At 43.9% G+C, this 20,610-nt stretch overlaps 1 protein-coding gene across 7 annotated transcripts in view; it reads right to left on the bottom strand.

Annotated features, from left to right (window-relative positions):
- Window positions 1-20,610, bottom strand: part of Svil (supervillin) — a 217,013-nt gene that overhangs the window by 91,527 nt on the left and 104,876 nt on the right. For 6 of the 7 annotated variants that reach the window (XM_017802569.2, XM_017802568.2, XM_017802570.2 and 3 more), the window contains 2 exons: window positions 4,431-4,488; window positions 3,188-3,279 (listed from right to left, as the gene is read on the bottom strand). Coding sequence is in view for 2 of the 7 variants with exons in the window: in XM_029554788.1 (XP_029410648.1) it covers window positions 3,188-3,279; window positions 4,431-4,488 (150 nt within the window). In the remaining 5 variants the exon portion in view is untranslated. The remainder of the gene's footprint in view (window positions 1-3,187; window positions 3,280-4,430; window positions 4,489-20,610) is intronic. The other variant, XM_017802572.2, reaches the window with a different exon arrangement.

Here is a 20,610-nt window from a genome sequence, read left to right as displayed (position 1 = left end):
CCATGGCACCAGGAGTCAGTTTTTTCCATCCACTGTGTGGGTTTTAGAAATTTAACTCAGGTATCAGGTTTGGTGGCAGGCACCTTTAGCTGCCAAGCCACTGTGCTGGCCCTTTCATAGGTGAAGATCTTTATTCCCTTCAGTTCTTGTTGTGATACACGTTAAGGTAAGTCCAAGAGAGAACACTAAATGACCATTTTAATGATCCATTTCACAAGAGCCAAAAACCTTCACTAATGAACAAAGAAATTTCTGGGAACTTACAAACAAACATAAACCTCCACATCACTGAAACAAAATTAGGCCAGGGATACAGCTCAGTGGTGGTGTTTGTCTAGCATGCTTGAGGGCCTGCACTGAATTCCCAGTAATGAATAAACCAAACCAAATCAAACCCAAACAAACCCTAAATTATCCTTTGTAAATATTATATTGTTAAAAAGCCAAGAGACAAAAGCATTCACAAATCTGGTAAAATGGAGAAACAGAGAGATTACTGAGAATATCAGTCTTCACTGACATGCCTACCCAGAGTCAGAATCCCAAGACAAGGATGTGTGCGGGGACTAAGGGAGATTGGGGAGGGGGACACAGGCACATTTTTAAGACAAGGACCTGAGGACTGAGGAAGACCAGGGAGGTGGGACACAGGCACATTTTATGCATGCCAGCAAAGAGCTAAAGCCTTGTCAATTTAAAATCATGAGCCTGGTTAATATATAAGAGTAACATCTTTGATTTGGGAAAATCATATTTTTATAATCAATTATGATAAATTTTGTAATAAGCCTAGTGAATAAGGTTACATGTTTTTAAATTTTGTTATATCTGAAATTATAGTATGAGTCTTCAAGAGCCCAGCATCTCACCCTGTGCCCAGCTCAAACTATTGTCTACTGTATTATTTATTCAGAGGAAGTGGGGCAGAAAAGATGGGAGGAGGAGGCTGCAGCCAGTGGAAACTTTGAAAAACAGACCCATGCCCCAGACAGCTCTTCTCAGCTACAGCTGAATCCATTTATTCACTTAAAATGTTTTTGATTTATTTATTTTTACTTTATGTGTATGAGTGTTTTGCCTGCATGTATGTATGTGCACCCATGGAGGCCAGAAAGGGGCATCAGATCCCCTGGAACTAGAGTTATACACAGCTGTTAGCTGCCACTAGGGTGCTAGGAACCAAACCCAGGTTCTCAACCAGAGCAGCCAGCGCTCTTAACCTCTGAGCCATCTCTCCAGCCCTGCATTTGTACACTTTTAGACTCAGTTTTGATCACATTCTTAGATTTTAAAACACAACTTCCTCTCAAATATAATTGGGTTTGTCTTTTGCAGGGACTCCTGATAATTGCGAGGCTGGATTCATCTAATGCCAATCCACAAGGTCATCCCTGTGCGAATTCTCTACAGCATCCATCCCATCTTGAATGCATCTGACCATCTGCCTTCTTGAACAGTGATAAGGTGTGGGAGAACTCCTAAGTGAGTCATTTCCTCCTGGGTAAGCAGCCCCCTTCATACAGCCCGGCTTCTTTCCACAGTGCCAGTCTCCTGCACTCAACTGGAGTCTTCAAATATTAGTACTGTCTTCAGTCTTTCAATAGCATCAGAATGCACATTCAGGTACCTCTGGGTGTGTCTAAGCTATAAAATAAAGCTTATTATAGGTATGTTTGCACAAGAAAGGAAGTAGTGCGCAGAGGTCAGTGCCATCCCATTTTCAGACATCTCTTGGGTATAACAGAACACACTGTCCACAGATGGGGGTGACACAATTCAATTCTTTCTCATAAGATATCTTATCTACATCCTTTTAACGTCAATATTCTTATTTTTCCTCCAGAGCTACATATGGTAAGTCTGTATTTCAGTTGAAAGCTTTGTAAGCACTGGAAAATTGCAACATGGTCCTGTTTCAGTTTTCCTTGCCTGGTCAGATCCCTGGAGCCTTTCAAATGCCCAACTCCAGCAGACTATGTCTGGGCATGTCATCCACTCAGCTCCTATGGATACATTTCAATTTGTCAGTGTGCCTTTGAAACTGGATTTAGTTTCTATTAAAAGAATATTTCTTGTGATCTAATTTCTTTTAGGCTTCTTTTTCTCTTTTAGAGTGGGGAAAAAAATCTGCCTTTCAATCAACCTGCTTTCTAGAGGTTGGGTTCTATCACTCTTTTGGGATACAGACATTTTGTTGGCTGGTTCCAAAAGATCATTCCTTGCAGTCAGGGAAATAAGGATCAGACAATATTTCCATCGTGCCAAGCAGCAAAAGCAGGGGGGGAGCTACTGGTTCACAGCAGGTGATGCTTCTTACTACAGGTTCACCTGTCACTACAACAGTAACCCAGAAAAGGTGACTAGGAGGCCAATTGAGATGGCTCAGCTTGTATAAGCTCTTGCCCCCAAACCTGATTACCTGAGTTCAACCCCTAGGGCCCACATGATAGAAGATTTTCTGACTCCCCAAAGCTGTGTGTGGTGGCACATCCACATCTACACACAAAAATAAATAAATGTAATAAAAATGTGTTTTTTAAGCCCAAAGATGGGTGTGACATAGTGTCCATTAACCATGTGTTGTCCAGGGGGGAGCTGTAGATGCTGCACTTGAATTCCCTATGCTGGGAAGCAGAGCGGTAAAGACCAGCACTAAGGGAAGAGGGGAAGTGGGTGGATGGGAAGAAAGGCTGCCTTTGGAGAAGGTTAATTTAAATTAAGTTTTTTTGAGACAGGGTCTCATTTATCCCAAATTGGAAGAGAATGACATTGAACACTTTTCTCCAGACTCCACCTCATAAATGCTGAGGTTATAAGCTTCCACCAAAAAGTCCAGTTTATGTGGTGCTGGGGATCGAACCTAGGGTTTTCTGCATGTAAGACAAGCACTCTACCAACTGAGCTACATCCTTATCTGTTGGGAAAGGTTAAAGGCAAAAGCGGGAATATGGTCTCATGATCTCTCTCCACCTCTTCACTCGGCCTCCAGCAGCAACTGGAAGGAAGAATTGAGAGAAAGGTGAGGATGCAAAGACCAAGGAAAGGCCCCTTAACTAGGCTAGTCCTTGGATGAGGCAGGAAGGGACACAGAAGAGAGTGAAGGCTGGGAGCTTAGTGGGAATCCCTTAGAGAAAGACAGAGGCTTTGCATGCCCAGACACTGTGGAACCATTTAGAGAAAGCCTTACCTTTAGGGAGCACAGCTAAAAGCTTGGCATCGAGGCTTCTCCTGTGGTTAGTAAGCTCTTCTTTATCCTCAAATGAGAATTCTTTCTGAAAGCTAAAACTCATCCCATTAATAAAGTATTAAATGAAGATGTAGGAAATTGAAGGAAAAACACTGGACAGAAAAACCATGCCATCATCTCATGTGGTTATAATAGGTGTTTAGCTCTGGAAAGAATATTGGTAAGCTTTCCATTTATTTACACTTCTGTTAATACCATGATTTTTTGGTGTGTGTTCAACTAAATAGACCTTCTAAGTACAATGAAGTCATTGTAGCCATGAGCGTGTCAGGGAGGACTTTGCCCTCACACTTGGAGATGTCCCACTGCATGACCATCAGGGCTTACAAGGAGGAACCCTTGTTTGTACACACTGACACTTTCACAGTGTCTTCTATCAGCTACATGCCATAGGGTCTCAGCACAGGAGGCCAATCAGACTGACACCCACAATGCCCTGTGTGCAAGGGAACTGCAAGTGCAGAGGCTGAGAGAGATGGCGAGGTGACAGGAACTCACAAGCAAGTGGGTGGATCTGTGGAGGCTGGGGGTGGGGGAGATGGGCGCAAAGGGAAAGAAAGGAAGGAGGGATAACGCTAAGCTTTTTCTTAAAAAAATTAAAAGCTCCCTTATTTGATGAATAGATTCCCAAGCATAGAGGTAAGTGAGAGATCAAAAGAAACAGCACCTTCTGAGCTGATGATTAACTACAAGTGGACACAAACACTGTATTCCCCAAACTGTTCCAAGAAACAGCAGGGCCTACAAAAAGAGCCTTTATTGCCTGGGGACACTGTTAAGTCAGCTTGCTTCATACACACAGATACAAATATGGACAGAGATATAGATACACACACACACACACACACACACACACACACACACGATGCTTAGGAACTGAACCCAGTACTTTGCATAACCAAGGTAGGAACTATACCACTGAGTCATATAACCTCAGCTCTTGTTTCGCATATATTAATAAAGAAAACACTGAGGAGAAAGTGTATTGCTAAACAAACTTATCGAAATTTAAGAGTCCTGGTGGCTGGGGGCTCATCACTGGGAAGTATTGGAAAGGCATGTGCAAGGGGCTGCCCTCCATTCCCAGCACCGTGGAGGGAAAGAAGACAGGATTTAAAGGAATCACTTTGAAAGCCACACACATCTTCAAAGCTTAAGATGTGTTGTACAAAGGTCATTTTACCTTAGAGCTTCTCTTTGATGTGGGAATCCAATGAAGCCTAAATTTTTCTTGTTGAAATCTAAGGGAAAAGAAGGAATGTAAGGTTAAAATAGCTACACAATTATTTAAGAACATTTCAAAAGGAAAATATTCTTCAAACGCCCCTTGAATTTGTAATTTAAGAAAAAAAGGATACCATTAGCCAAAAACCAAAACTATACCTTCTGAGAATCAAATCCTACACACAAATTTTACACAGGCAAGGCTCTTGTTTATTTGTTTGCTTTCTTCTCTTCTGAAAGAAGCCATCATAGTCTGTGGGTTCAAAAATTGTGGGGGGCTGGAGAGATGGCTCAGAGGTCATGGAGCTCAGTTCCCAGTACCATAGCAGCTAACAACCATTAGTTCCTGACACCCTCTTCTGACCTCTGTGAGTACTTCACATGAGTACACTTACATACATGCAGACAAAACACTTGGACACATAAAATAAAAATAAATAAATAATTTTTAAAAATCTGACATAGTTAAAGGGTACCATTTAAATTTATCATGGCAAAAAAGAGCTTGAAATAATTAAATACCAAATAACAGTTTTATGCTCAGGGAAAAAGGGGAAAATAATTAAGCAGTTTTGGTCAAGATTACCAGAAACATGGAAAGGAATCTGCCCAGTAGATTTATAATGTCTTTACAGAATGTGGGGAGCTGGGAGGCGGGGGGGCAGGGCTGAAGAGCAAGGGGTACCTCAGCTTTACATTTACTGCTTTCATTAAAGTCAGAATTTATTGTGTGTGTGTGTGTGTGTGTGTGTGTGTGTGTGGTGTGTGTGTGTGTGTGTGTGTGTGTGTGTGTGTGTGTGTCAGAGAACAACTTGCAGAAGTCAGTTCTCTCTTTCCTGGGAATCAAACTCAGGTATCAGGCTTGACAGCAAATTCCCTTACCTACTACACCATCCCACTGGTCTGTTTCATTTTGTTGTTGCTTGAGACAGGGTCTCCCTGTAGCCCCAGCTGGCCTGGGTCTTGCTGTGTAGACCAGGCTGGCCTCAATCTCACTGAGATCCACCTGCTTCTGCCTTCTGAGTGCTGGGATTAAAGGCATGCACTACCATGTCTGGCCTCATTTAGTTTTGAAGATATGACACATACATATATAGTAAAGACAAGTTGTAACAATTCTGTACAGGAAAAACACACACCCCAGGTGAATGGGTTAATAGAGTTTACACGGGAGTCTCACAGACAGCAGTTAACTCTGCAGCTTTTAGTACAGGTACTGTCTGTACCTAGAAGACCACATGTGGACCACTGACAGTCCTTCCCTGAGGAAGCACCTCTGTGGGCTTAGTAGAAGCCGAGCCTGGGAAAAAAGGAGGCACAAAATATACTAGATGCCAACAATTCTTTGTTCATCAAATATGCCCTGAGCCCTGGAAGCAGGAGAAGCACAATGAATAGCACAAAGCCAATCAGACATCCCGCTGTTTGTTCTAAGTACGCATCCTGTTAGCCATCTGAAGAAAGAGCAGTCTGATCAAAGAGCTACAAATACCATAAAAAGCTCCTGAATTGTTCTAGTCACTGCCCAGAGTGCTTATATATGAGACATTTTATATACATAATGGCTGGGTTTCAAGCCTGACATTTAAAATACTCTTAGCATCTCTTTTTCTCCAGCACTACACTGAGTATGTAGTACCACTTCAACAATCAGACGGAAAACATCTACTGCCTCTGTGCTGGAAAGGAAACCACTGAAAAGACAGTATTTGCTCCAAACTGTCTCATTGGAAGAGTTAAGAAAAAGAGATTCACCCACCACTGTCTGCTTGAAATAAGTTTGTATTTAAGGCATTTAGTTTAGAAAAATTCTTTAGCTATAGTGCAGCATGCCCAGAATTTGATCCAAAGTTTAGAATTTAATTTGCAATTTTGCTATATAAAAGTATTCTTGGTTTTGCAACAGAAAGGAAAAGTACATTTTCAGCAATTACACGAGAAGCCTAGATACAGACTCAGTTAAAGCATCCTTTAGGACAACTGCATAACTGGCTGGATGCTGGAGGATGCAGGAAGAACTGTAGGATTCCACCACAAACAAGTTACAAAATGGACACAGAAGTGCCTTTTCTAAAGTCCCCCTGCCTTACCTTGTTTCTCAGAGAATTTGAAGGTTCCCAAGTAGCTGGAAAGCCCCGGGCTTCTGAACATGGCTGCACACAGCAGGCTGGGGACCAGCTTGATTCTACAGCTAATATCCAACCGGTCTTGGGCTGGTCTAAGCAAAACTGGGTTGCAATTTTTCAGAGTGCCAGGCTAGAGCGAGCGACCAGGCACGCGTGTCCTTGAGCTTATGATAAACACAAAGCAAAGGGCTGCCGGCTGCGACAAATCAAACCCTTTAATCAGATTACAAGCAGAAATTAGACCTGAGGATGCTGCAGCAGATGGGGTTCCTGTGAGGGGGCATTTTGATGGCACCACCCTAGGACCATAGCTATATAACAGAGCAGCTTGCCTGAGTAGACAATGCCAGGGCCTAACCAGCAAGTGGGTGTCAAGAACGCCCCCTCTTTCTCCAAAACCAGAAATCTGAAAAGAGAAAACCCCACAGAGGATCTCCATGTGTTGTGGGGCGGGGGGGCTGCCTAAGTGTTCCCAGGCTGCCCCATGTTTGGCTTTGGCTGAGTTAAATATTTTACCTAACCGGGAGCCAAAATTTCATACTCAAGAGTTGAGGTTTATGAACAACATATGAGCAAAACTGTGGGAAAAGAAAGGACAGATATTGCCAGGAGATTCAAAAATTTTAATTTGAGACAGAAGCCATTAAACTTTCCCCATAAGACGGGTGCCTGCTTATTTTTAACTGTACCATGTAGCTAGCTGGTGGACTCAAATCATGACAATGAATTTGGAAGAGCAACTTGCAATAGAGATCAACAATTTCACACCTACAAGGGGTCAGTAAAGAGAACAGCGGGAAACAGGCTCAATCACAAGGTAAGGAAATGGGTTAAAGAGGTAACCTGCTTCCAGAAGATAACTGGTGGGGGTGGACCAGATCCTGGAGAGGTGGGTCAGGATCAGGATTGGGTACATGTCTATGAAGAGGCAAGGACCTTGAGTTTGTCCACCTTTCCATCTTCAGTTCTGATACTGTACTGTGTACATAGTAGGGCCACAGCAAATGTTTGTGATATGAAACAATGGAATAGTCTTTTCTGAAAGCTAGAGAGTACAGATTCTCAGATTAAACCAGATCATCTTAGATACAATTACATTTCAGTTGAAAACAAAGAATCAATGAATGAATGAATGAATGAGGCATGTATTACTCTTTGAGTCTGAAATGTAGCACGCAGGCTCATACATCTGAACACTTGGTTTTCAGTTTGGGGAGGTTGTGGAAGCCTTGTGGCAGGAGGCATGCTGACAGAGGTGGGTCACTGAAGCAGGCCTTTGTGGGACACCGCCTAGCACAAGCTCTGCTTCCTGGTCCACTGAGGTGTGAGGAGCCCTTAGATGCACAGTCCAGTGGAGCAATGAACTCCACTGTGCTCTCCTGCTAAGATGGACCGAAATGCCGGATGTGGGGATACATGTCTTTAATTCCAGCCCTTGGGAGGCAGAGGCAGGCAGATCTCTGTGAGATTGAGGCCAGCTTGGTTCACATAGTGATTTCCAGGCAGGCTGGGATTAGGGAGAACCTGATAAAAAATAAAAAATTAAAATAAATAAAATAAATAAATAAATAAATAAATAAAACAGCAAATAAACCCAAGATGGCCAAGATGGACAGAACCCCCTTAAGCCCTGTGGTATTTTCCCACAGCAGAGAGAAGAGTAACAGAAAAGAGCATGTATGCCATCATAGGGAACATCAACACTGCTTCCCACACAGGCCATAATAAGAGGTACAGTTACTTCTTATAAAACTAGAAAGAAATATGGCAGATAAGCCTGTTAAAACAAAGAAACAAACTTCAGCAAGGAACAAAGTAAGTGCTGTGGACAACTACGGGGGCAACTTGACTAAAAGCTTATCTTCTAGACAGGAGGTGGATGCCACATGAACACTGAAGAGGGTAGGAAGTGACGCCTGGGGGCAAAAAGGGAAAAGGCAGTGTTGGAAGGAGAGATACTAGACTTGTTGGCCTCACATATCAATCCTGATACAAAACAATCAGACTTCAATATGGCTTCACACTAGAAAGAAAGAAGGACAAATTTCCAATAGGTATAAAATTTAACCTATAAATAGCCCCTCTGCAGGGGAAGCTGGGGAATGGCTCAGTAGGTAAGAGTACTTGCTGCGGAAGCATGAGGACCCGAGTTCAAATCTTCAGTACCCATGCCTGCACGTGCCTGTAACTCCAGCATGGGGGCAGAGACGGGTGGATCCCAGAAGCTCACTGGCCAACTGGCCAATCTAGCCCAAACTGCAAACATCAGATTCAGTGAGAGACCCTGTCTTAAGAGAATGGGGCAAACAGTGATGGAGCAAGTCATGTTGTGCTCTTTTTGTCTCTTTCTTCAGTCTGAAACTCTTAATAAAATCTACTTGTCATCCCTAAAATGTGACTTGATTCTGTGGAACATCAGGTACCTCCATGCAGGAAAGAAAGTTAGAGGCTCACTGTGACATCATATGGCGGTATAACTGGGTTATTGGCAATGCCTGTGGGAGTCCCTGCTTTGAAGGTCCAAGGCTAAGATGAAAGGAGATTAAGGGCAAAGGTATCAACACCCAGCACAGCTCTCTGCTGCAGCTCAGGCTACAGGATCCATCTGAGGAACCAGACCTCAGCCAGAGGTTGTGCTTAGGATATTCAAATGCCCTTGTAATACAAGTGACAGCTGTCCTTTGTTACCTTCATGAAAGAGGAAATAGAAACAAAGTTAAGCAGGATACCAAGTACCCGACTAATAAATGGTCACTTTGTGTGTCTGTGATAAAGTGAAGACCTGTGGCCTTCTGGCCTACATGCCCATGCTGAGTCCTGCAGGCACTGGACCACTGTGCCCTTCCAAAGTCTGCTAGGGAGGGCCTGTTATTACCTCATTTGCAGATGACAAAACTGACAGAGGATGTTGTTGCAAGCCTTTCCTGGGGAGACATAAAGAAAGATCTATTCACCTCAGCTAGAGAGAGCACAGACAGACCAAACAAAGGCTTCTGTCCAACTCTATCTGGATGAACCAGTGGTTGACTGGGGTCTCACACAGGAGCATGGGTGAGGAGTTAGCCACAGAAGCATGCAGGATACCAGATCCTACATACAAGTTCCCTGGGTAACTCACAGGCAGCTATCCACTGAAGAGTCCCCTAGTCAGCTGCTTGCCTCCTATGTAATCTTGGGCAGGGCAGGGGAGCCTAGTGAGGTTCCTCATAAGGGAAAGTTAACAGACTTGATCTCCTGAGGATCACCTATGGGGGATCATAGCCGCTCTGATTCAAGATGGCAGTGTTAATGCTCAATCCAGAGGCAATAACTACACAATAGATGTAATGTACATAAATACCCTTGAAAGGACTCCTAGAAAATGTATATCTTTCCTTTCTCTCTTTCCTCCCTTTCTCCCATCTCTTCCCTTCCCCTCTTTTTTTTAAGACAGGGGTCTCATCTCATGTACCCAGGCCAGACTCAGCACCCACCCTATGTAGCACAAGGATGAACTTGAACTCTTGAACTTTCTGCTTCCACTTCCTGAGTGCTGAGATTACAGGTGTGCATTACCTAATGCCTAATTTATGCAGTGCTGGGGATTGAACCCAGGACTTCAAACATGCTAAGCAAGCACATTATCAACTGAGCTATATCCCCAGACCCTTAAAAAAAAAAAACAGCATTCTCTGAGCTCCCCAAACAAAGTAAGAGAGGGAGACATGAAGGCAAGGAGCGGATCAAGTGGGAATGTGTGTGGACTTCAGCCTCAAGCGCTAACCCTCCCATGAAGCCCATATACACCATCTTGTACCCCCCTTACTGCGCCCCCTTAATGGAGATGAAAGTACTCCCAGTTGGAAACTGAGCTGAGCGGAAATGGACAAGGCAGAGCTGCCTAGAACAGCTGTCTGAGTACACACTGCTGTGAGCTGGCAACACAGTTCTAACATTAAGGCATGCTACAGAAATGATCTTAAGGGAAGCTCCTGCACACCACTAAAGACCATGGCGGGGCTGAAATTCCAAGGCTAAAGATATATTCTTATCACCTCATAAAGGAGTATTTGGTATGCCAGAAACAGCCATAAATGGTATTCTCATTTTCTTTGGTAGATTTTATCGATGTGCTTAGACCCTTAATCTGAGGTAGAATGGCTGACATGCGGCAACCCCACCAGCGGGCGCCCACTTGGGTTTCTCACCTCCCTTACCCCACGTATACTCTTGCCACTCCCCACATTCCTTATTCTAGTCTGTACCCCTCCTGCGTGCTCTGCGAAATGCTCTGTGGACTCCGGTTAGTAGTAATATTTTGGACAAGTCTGCAAATAAATGTTTGCCTTACATCACAACATGAGGTAATTTAGAACAGGCCGTGCATGCGGGGATGAAAGGGCAGAAGTGCTTTCCACTGTAAGACATAGCACAGCGCACAGCTACTTTATCAGATGTGTTGAAAGAACACCGCACCAACCTTTCTATACTTAAGAATTCTTTCCTTAAGGCAAAGGCTTATAACAATCTTCTTCAAGAGTTATTAATGTCTTTGAACTAAAAGTTCAGATGAAAAATGTTAACATTTGTTGTGAAAATGTAATCATGGAGATTTCAGTTTGAATTGGGGCCTTTAATCATTCTTAGTAAGTAAATTTCAGAGACCTCAAAGGAAGAACAAGGGATTTTCAGAGTGAGACCAGAAGGCCAAGGTAAGGTCCAAGTTTACCATGTGCAGTGGGGCTGAGGGTGCAGCTCACCAACACATGCACTTTCCTAGAATGTACGAGGCCCTAGGCATGATCCTCACTATCACAACAGATGGGCAAACAAATAAAATGTACACTAAAATATGCATACAGTGAAACATTATCCAGCCTTCAAAAGGCCTGTGGTATTCTGACATATGTTGCATGCATGAAGCCAAGGTATGACACCACCTGAAATGAACCAGCCAACTATTGTCTTGCTCCACATATCTGAGGCCCTACAACAGTCAGGCACAGAGTCAGAAAGTTGAATGGCGGTACAGCAGCTGGAAAGGGGAGGGAGGGAATGTTCCAGTAGAGTTTCAGCTTGGGGATGATAAAAACATTCTGGAGATGGATGAGGTGATGGTACTTAATACCACTGAAATGCATGACTAAAAATGATTAAGATGGTAGCCAGTAAGAAAGGTAAGCCACAAGCTGACACAATGCACGCAAGTGCAGAGCATTCTGGGAACAGCACCAAGAACATGTGTGACCTGTATGAAGCAACAACCTGCAAAGCTTTCTGAACCAGGACCTGACCAATAAAGCCCCGAATTTGCTACACAAACCTGAAGCATTTCCAGCAACAACATGGGTATGGTGAGAGGCTCCTTCACTGAAAAGGTACCCTTGGGTAGGGGGAGAGGCTCACACTATCCCAATCACCCAGGGAGGTAGAGGAAAGCTTCTATCAACTCTTACCCTTCAATCCTCACCACTTGATGGTTTTTACATGAGCAGAGCCAAGGAAATAAGGAGTCATCAGATAGGGGGGGTTTTATGAGTTTCCAAGTCTAGATGGCAGACACGATGCTTGATGGCCCACAGTTGTTCAGTAGCTGTACTTGAATGACCAGAAGGAAAGAGCTTTGAGTATCCCTGGACCTCCATGAAGGGCCTCTTAACAACAATGTCAGGATCAGTGTGAACCACCATGAAAAGATCAGTGGCCTGCCACCCCAGATCATCAATGTTTTCTACTCATGACATTAACTAGTATTCAGTATACACTCCAGGGTCACAGAAGAGACTCCCAGGCTGTTTGCTGATTAGTAGAGGCAAGGGGGAATGCTGGTGAGATTTTACAGGGTCCCAATACTTTGTTCAGATGTCACTGGCTGAGGGCTACTGTCCTACTTTGATTCTCCATTGCTGTGACAAAATACTCTGACCAAAACCAACGTAGGGAAGAAAGGGTTTATTCACCTTACATCTCCTGGGTCACAGTTCATCAGGGAGCCCAAGGTAGGAATTCAGGGCAGGACCCTGGAGGCAGGAGCTTCTCTCCAATCAACAAATAGCACTGGCCTGTATGCTGGCCCATTTACCTAGTATCCACCCTGCCTATCCTGATGTTCCCCAAATATGTGGAGTCTGTCCAGAACCTCAGACTCAAATTTCAGACCTATCCATAGCTGAGCTTAAACCACTTCTCATATCTGTCTCATCTGTACATCAACACAGAGTAACTCTAAGCCTAAAAACAAAGAAGTACTCAGCTGATCAGTTAGGGTAACAGCAAAGACCCAAACCCTTGCTCAACAAAGCCAGATATCCATAAAGAAATACCACCAACAACGTAATTCTGGATTCCTAGGTCCCACTGTAAAAACACAACAGCATGAATAATCCTGACAATATGTCTCCTCTGGAAATTATAACTACCACTGTAATGTTTCCTGAAAAAGACTCCTGTCCTAGTTTGTTTCTCCATTGCTGCAACAAAACATTCTGCCCACTACCAACTTGGGGAGGAAAGGGTTTATTCAGCTTACATCTTCCAGGTCACAGTTCATCAGGGAACCCAAAGTAGGAACTCAGGGCAGGAACCTGGAAGCAGGAGCTGGAGCATAGTCGTTGGAGGAACACTGCTTACTGGCTTGCTCCCCAAGCCCCTGCTCAGCCTGCTTTCTTATGCAACACAGGCCCACCTGCCAAGGGGTGGCACCACCCACAGTGGCCTGGGCCCTTCCACATCACTCAACAATCAAGAAGATGCTCCACAGACATGGCCACAGGCCAGTTCTATGGAGGAAACTCCCCAATTGAAGCTCCCTTAACCCAGGTGTGTCAAGTTGACACCTATCCAGCACAGTTACTATGAGTACTGGCCCCTGTAAAATGGAAACAGCTAGAGTAATGTATAGCTGGGGGCTGAAAAGATGGCTCAGAGATTAAGAGCACTGACTGCTCTTCCAGAGGAGCGGGATTCCATTCCCAGCACCCATATGGCAGCTAACAACTATCTGCAACTCTAGTTCCTGAGGAACCAATGCCCTCTTCTGACCTCTACAGGCATTGCATGACATGGGTGCACCTAAATGCATTCAGGCAATACACTCATTCCATACACATAAAAGAATAAAACAAAAATAATAAAAATCTTTTTGAAAAAGAAAAGTCTTTAAGCTGTGCTGTCCTAGACAAATGGATATTTAATGTTATTTTTTTATATGCAGACTCATTTGGAGTGAAATGTTTGCTATTGTAGCTGGTCATTTAATGTAGTAATTAAGGGATGGTTAATTGAATAAAAGAATGTAATCCATTGGAGTGATTAGTGATTTTTCTTCCCCTTGAAAAGGCAAAGCATGGGCAGGGTGGTGCTCACTAGAAAATGTTTGCTTAGCACGCGGGGGCCCTGTGTTCCATCCCAGTATGCAAAACAAAAATCAAACTAAACCAAACAAAAGGCAAAACATCTAAGTATACCAAAAACAGTGATCATTCCTCAACATCAATTTTTCTCAACCTCATTTTAATTTCTCTCCCCCCACTGTTAAAATTATTTTATTATTATTATTATTGTGGGGGGCATGCATGTGCACACAGTGATGTATGTGTGGGCACACTGGCATGTGTACAGAGGTCAAAGGACAATTTTGTGGCATTTTCTCCTTCCACCTTTATAAGAGTGCTGAAGATAGATCTCAGATGACCAGACCTGCACTGCAAGCACCTTTACCTACTGAGCCATCTATCTCTCCAGCCCATCAATATCATATAATCTTTTATCATTAAAGCTTTATACACGGGAGTGCTGGCCTAGCATGCTAGAGGTCCTAGGTTTGGTCCCTACCCTCCCCCCAAAGGAAATAAACATTTCTGATAAACTCCACACTTTATCAGTACAAGCTACACAGTAAAATGAGCCCCCGGGAAATGAGAAGTCACCGCCCACTGCAGACTTCTTGCTTTCTAACCGTACCATAAGCATATCTGCCAAGGAGCTCATATATTCCTGTCATCACAGAGCACTATAATTAACTGAACAGTACTAGGCCATGGCTCCAGGGTGTGGGCTCTCCTCACAGAACACAAGTCCACTGCAACAGGCCCTGTCAGCCTGTCCCCAGACACCAGCCTCCTGGGCCTGCCTAATAAGGCCATCTGCAAGTTGACTGGCTGGCTTATAGGTCACCCACTGTTTACCCTGCAAACTGGGCTGGCAGGCAAAGCCAGAGCCTACCTTTGGCAGACAAAGGGTTACCCTTGGCCAAACCTCTTAAAGGGCTACACAGTGATTCATTAACATAATAATAGAAACTTGTCCCAGCAGCCAGTCAGACTCCAGGGATGGGATCTGGTTTGTGGAGTTGAAGAAAGGACCCTTCAGCTTTGCCCTCGGGCTATGAAGAGGAAACCTCTTTTCCTTTGATTTCTCTTAGCTTCAACAGAGAAATCTCAAAAGTCAATCTTCAGAAGAACTTATTTAGATTGCACTTGACTCAAGGCAGCTCCCTGACTTCAAAATAGCAACCTACTGTCACAAATACATCACATATCCAGGATGCTTGCAATTCCCTAGGTCAGGTGCAGGGAACAATCCAGGGCATCCCAGAAAATAAGCAAGCACCAGCCAAAAATTGATTCCTGTATTTTCAGAGAAGGAAGTTGAGGCACTGATCAAACCAAACTTGTATCCAAACATCCATTATTGTGATTCCGTTAAGGTTCAGCTCAGAGGCTCCCCAGCCCCAGGCCCCCTGCACGGCTACATAAAGAAAAGGACTGATGAAGTGCAGGCTTTCTTCATTACACAACTTGCCTCTAGTTTAGAGACCCCTTTGTCATTCCATGGGCATTCCACCCACTGGCTCAGCAGAATTCCATACATCCCAACAGGCTTTTAAACAATACCAGCCTCTAAACTTTCAACAAGGGCTGACAAGAGATGCAGAACTAGAGTAATATTTGGAAGGCTGGGCCAAGGAGCATCTTACTGTAACACATTTAGAGACAGAGTTCAGAGTCCCACAGGAAGTCAAATGTGTGGCCAAACTGACTGAACAAGCCCTAACCGGACAGCATTGTCATTTCGCCCTTCCTTCATTTTTTTGCTGTGTCCAATGTGACCATTATGGTGAACATATCATTTATTTATAATGTTGTAGGGACAAGATAGTCAGTATAGTCAGTGTATGGCAGGCATATACTCAGGAGAATAGAGTTGGTGGGGAGGGTTTGGGGTGGGGGGGGCAAGAGCAATGAAAAATGAAGGCACATTGTATCTATCACATGTTAATGTGTTAGGGGTGGAAAAATCAGGTCAAAATCTAGTTTCCCTAACCCAGGGTTCACCTAGTCAAATATTTCTCAGGAGATTCTATACTGGAGGTTATTGGAAATTTCTGTAAAGGGAAAGATCAAGATACAGGGCACCCAACATCAAGACCTTGTCCTCAGCACTGCAGACCTTGGTCTTGAAAAGCAAGACTGTCCAAAGTCGTTAGGGTTCAAATCTACAGCAACCCCCAATGCAGCAAGGCCTCACGGTTTTGCAGGCCCCCTGAGAATGCAAGAACTGAGTTAATGAGCAACCTGACCATCCGCAAGACAAATACTCTCTACACCTTTTGACCCAAGACCTGATTACTGCAAGGAGCCTCTTCAGCAGAGCATGCTCCCCCTTTGATGATCTTAAAGGATAAACAGACTCTTCATGCCTTTTGACTGGAGACCTACTGCAAAGAGCACAACCTGCTTCCCCTTTGATAATCTTAAAAGACAAACAGGCTTCTGTACCCCAGACTCATGGATGTAGGAACTGTCTCAATACAAGCTATTTCCCCTGATAAATTCACAATGTATAGACCCCTTATCCCATAACCCAGATGCTGGCTGATGGAAGAGGATGGAAGGGGGCAGTTTGACAGAGGCTATTCTCTCCTGATAAGCCCTGGGCTTTCTCCCTCCTAACTTAAAAAAAAAAAAAAAAATCCCGCCTTCCACATTCCCCAAAGTCCCTTATAAAAACTCCCAGCCAACAGTCTGTAAACGGTCAGCTCCTATATCCCGAAAAGGGAATTTCCCAGTACGTTTTCCTCTGCTAATAAACTCTATCCCACAGGAGTTTTGTCTGTGTCCTGGTGCTTTCTCCTGATTTGACTCAGTTTACCTATCAGAAGTCACCCCATCACCCATATAGTTTCAACTCTCCTTTCCTTTACAACCTTAACCCTGAAGGAATCTGTTTTAGTTTAAGAATGACTTTTACTAATGGACATAATCTGGACTAATGACTTTTAATTAACCCCAGCAAAACCATGCTCTTGGGTCTGATGATGGGGGGGCATCTCCTTGGCAACCTTAGTTTGGTACTCCACCCAAAAAGATATTGAATGAGTCAGGCATAGTGGCACACACTTTTAATCCCAGAGACAGAGGCCTATGGTGAGGCAGGCAGATCTCTGTGAGATCAAGACCAGGTTGGTCTACATGACCTGATATTCTAAACTACCCCAAACGTTACATATCATAGTCTGTTCCCTTTAAGAGTTAATCCAGGTGGCCCTGCCAATCATCTGGCTAAGAGTCCAACTCCCAGGAAAGCTGGTTCACCTGAAACCCAGTTAAGGAGATGGAGGAAATAGTATCCCTTTAATGAGGCATCCTCCAACAGATACTTAGAGAGCTTCCATTACGAAATACCTGTAGCCTGCCTGCTTTTCCAAGCAACTCAGAGAAGTATAACTTCTCCTTTTCCTTCTTTTCTCTGGTTTTTGTTTTTTCAGATACTGGCCAAAGCCAGGCATGCTCTCCCTGACACTGAGCTTTCTCACTCTAAAGCTCCCGCTTACTCCCTCCACCATTGCTGCTAGTTCACCATGGGCTGCTTGCCGCCTCTGCTGCCCAGCCTGCCTGCTTTCTTGGACTTCCACTCAGAAGGCATGGCTTTCTCTCTTCCTCATCTTCGTCTCCCTCCTCCTGACAACTACTGAGATTTACAGCTTGCCTATCCTGTGAATCTTTTTTTCCTCAAACTCTAATAAGATCACCCTTGAGCTTCCTTCTAAGTCCATTTCTAAATTCTTTTTATTAGCAAGACTAAGAACCCAAAAGAGGGAACTCCAGTTTTTCTGGTAACAGTCTAGGGGGTGTGGGTGGAGGTGTCCTAAGAGCCACTGACTGTAACACCCAGAAACTATTGGCTGGCTTCTGTGCTGTCGAGTCCCAAGCAGCTGATTCTTCAAGGGTGGACTAGCACTGAGCTTCTCTCCCTTCCTCAGAGGCCAGCTTTGGTGAATTCCTAATCCACGTCCACCAGGCCAGAGAGAGAAGATTTACTTACTAGTTTCTGACTTGTGGGGGCACCTCTGTCAACTGAGACCCCCTCAGAGAGTGCTAGGGTTGCACTGTGACTAGGGTCTACCCAGTCAACCACATATAGTCCAACCTCAAGACGATCAGTGCGGATAAAGACAGTGGTTAAGAATGAATGAGTGTCTAACCGAGCCTGGGGTGCAGTCCTTCCATTCAATCTACTTGTGAGGCTGAGGCAGAAGGACTACAGGGACAGCTAGGGCTACAGGGCTATTTAAGGAGACCCCATCTCAAAATAGAAAGTAAAAAGTGGGCTGAGGCATAGCTTAGTGGAGCACCTGCCTAGCATGTTTGAAGTTCTAGTTCACAGTGCCAATAAATAAATAAATAAATAAATAAATAAATAAATAAATAATAACTAAATAAGGGTGAGGAGATGGCTCAGGGGGTAGTAAAAGGAGATGGCACAAACCCCCAACCAGTCATAAACCAATAGTCCTGCTAATGGGCCTTATCAGAGCATTGATAGCCCCTGCTTCAAAACTATGGCCCTGGTACACACCACCTGTGGTGGTTTGAATGAGAATGCCCCCCGTAGGCTCCAAGTAATTGGACATTTTTGTCCCCAATGGGTGGTACTGTTTTGGGAGGTCTTAGAAGGCGTGGCCATATTGGAGGACACACATTACTGGGGATGGGCTTAAAGAGTTCTTAAGCCTTGCTGGATCTTCAGTCACTCTCTGTGTCCTATGCCTGCTTGAAGATGTGAGAGCTTAGCTTCTGCTCCTACTCCAGCCACCTTTGTCACGATGCCTCCCCACCATGATGGATTGTAATTCCCCTGGAACTGTAAACTAAATAAATGCTTCCTTCTGTAAGTTGCTTTAGTCAGTGTTTTATCACAGCAACAGAAAAGTAACTAGACACTACCCTTAGTTATAAAGTGATTCCTGCTCTGAAGACAGGCCTCAGGCCCTTAACAAACTCCAACCCGCTTAACTCTATCCTGGAAATCTTAAACTCTCCAGCCGCTTGAATCTGTGTGGTTGCTGTGGCCTGCCTCCACACCTCACCGATTAATAATAAAGGTCAATCTGGATTATGGAGGTTGGTTGTTTCTTTTTTCTACTTGCACTTCTTTCCGCTTGTATTCTGAACAGGAAGGAGTGCTTGCTGAGAAGTATGAGAACTTGAGTTCTGATCCCCAGCACCCATCTAGAATGTCAGCCATTGCATATAACCCTAGCACTGTGGGGAGCTGAGACAGGAGCACTAGGCCAGCCGGCCTAGCCAACAAAAGAAAACAAAACAAAACAAAACAAGACAAGCCAAAAAACCCCAGTGAGCTCCAGTTTCCATGAGAAATCCTGTCTCAGGGAATAGGGTAGAGAGTGATAGAGCAGGATATCAATATCTTTCTCTGCCTTCCACTTGCTCACACACATGTGCTCAAATGTCATACACACATACCACATACATGCACAATGCAGATGTACCACATACACTAAATAAATAAAGTCTTCAACAATGTCTGTGGAACTATTACTGAGTTTATTCTAATTTTATATAATATTGTGAAAAGAAAAATCCTGTTGTGCAGTCACTGTGCCTCTGCCCTCAACAATGAAGACATTATGGGATTCTCCTCCATGTGTGGGAGGCGGCCAGACAGGCTCCCACACCTGGCCTGTGGAACTGTGCTTGGAGGTGTAGATTTAGTCACTGTCTATATAGTGGGGGTGAGAATGCCTCCCATCTTGAAACTGCACCAAGAGTACAGACAGAACAGGAAGTTTTATCAGACGGTTTCTAAACAGGAAACGATGCTTTTCCAACTTCACCTGTAGATTACACCTTGGATTTTTGGATCAAATGCACTATTTATTTAATAAGGTTGTAGAAAGTGTTCTTAAAATGGTAAAGACTGTGTCAGGGCTCAGTGGTCAAGCACTTGCCTAGCACGTGCAGGGCTCTGGGCTTAATCCCCAGCACCATCCCTGCCCCAGAAAAAAAGACCAAATCATTGTTTGCTGTCTATTTAAAAGATATTTTAAATAGACATTGGCTGTCTATTTTTAAACACATTATCAGGCTATTTTTATGTATTTATTTTTAACGTGGACACTTGTTTACCCTGTGCTAAGCTTAAAATACATGGATGTGGCTCCACATCTTCACCAGTACTAGTTTAACGTAGTCTCTTCATCCACAGCTAAGAGTACCAGCTAAAAGCACTAACTTCACTTTTGAAAAAGAATTCATTAAAAAAAAAAAAAAATTCCTTAACTGCATTATGTCATTCCCTATGGCAGAAATTGGTGCGATTTCCAAATTTTTTAAACATATTTTATTTATTATTTTTATTTTATGTGTATGAGTGTATTGCCTGCATGTAGGTAAGTGCACCTCTGTCATGCAATGCCTGCAAAGGTTAAAAGAGGGCTTCGGACCCCCTGGAACTGGAGTTATAGATGGTCGTTTGCTGCCATGTGGGTGCTGGGAATCAAACCTGAGTCCTTTGCAAGACCAGCCAGTGCTCAACTGCTCAGCCATCTCTCCAGCCCTTTTTTTTGGTCTTTCTGAGACAGGGTCTCCCTGTAGCCCCAGCTGGCCTAGAACTTACTGTGTAGATCAGGCCTCCATCTCACAGAGATCCTCCTGCCTCTCCAATGCTGGCATTAAAGGTGTGGACTACCAAACCTGGACTATTTTTTTTTTTTTTTTTTTAAAGAAAGGG

Source organism: Nannospalax galili, unplaced genomic scaffold (genome assembly GCF_000622305.1).
Source record: "Nannospalax galili isolate Female #2095 unplaced genomic scaffold, S.galili_v1.0 scaffold43, whole genome shotgun sequence".
NCBI classification, from domain to species: Eukaryota; Metazoa; Chordata; class Mammalia; order Rodentia; family Spalacidae; genus Nannospalax; species Nannospalax galili.
This window is presented reverse-complemented; position numbering and strand designations above follow the sequence as displayed.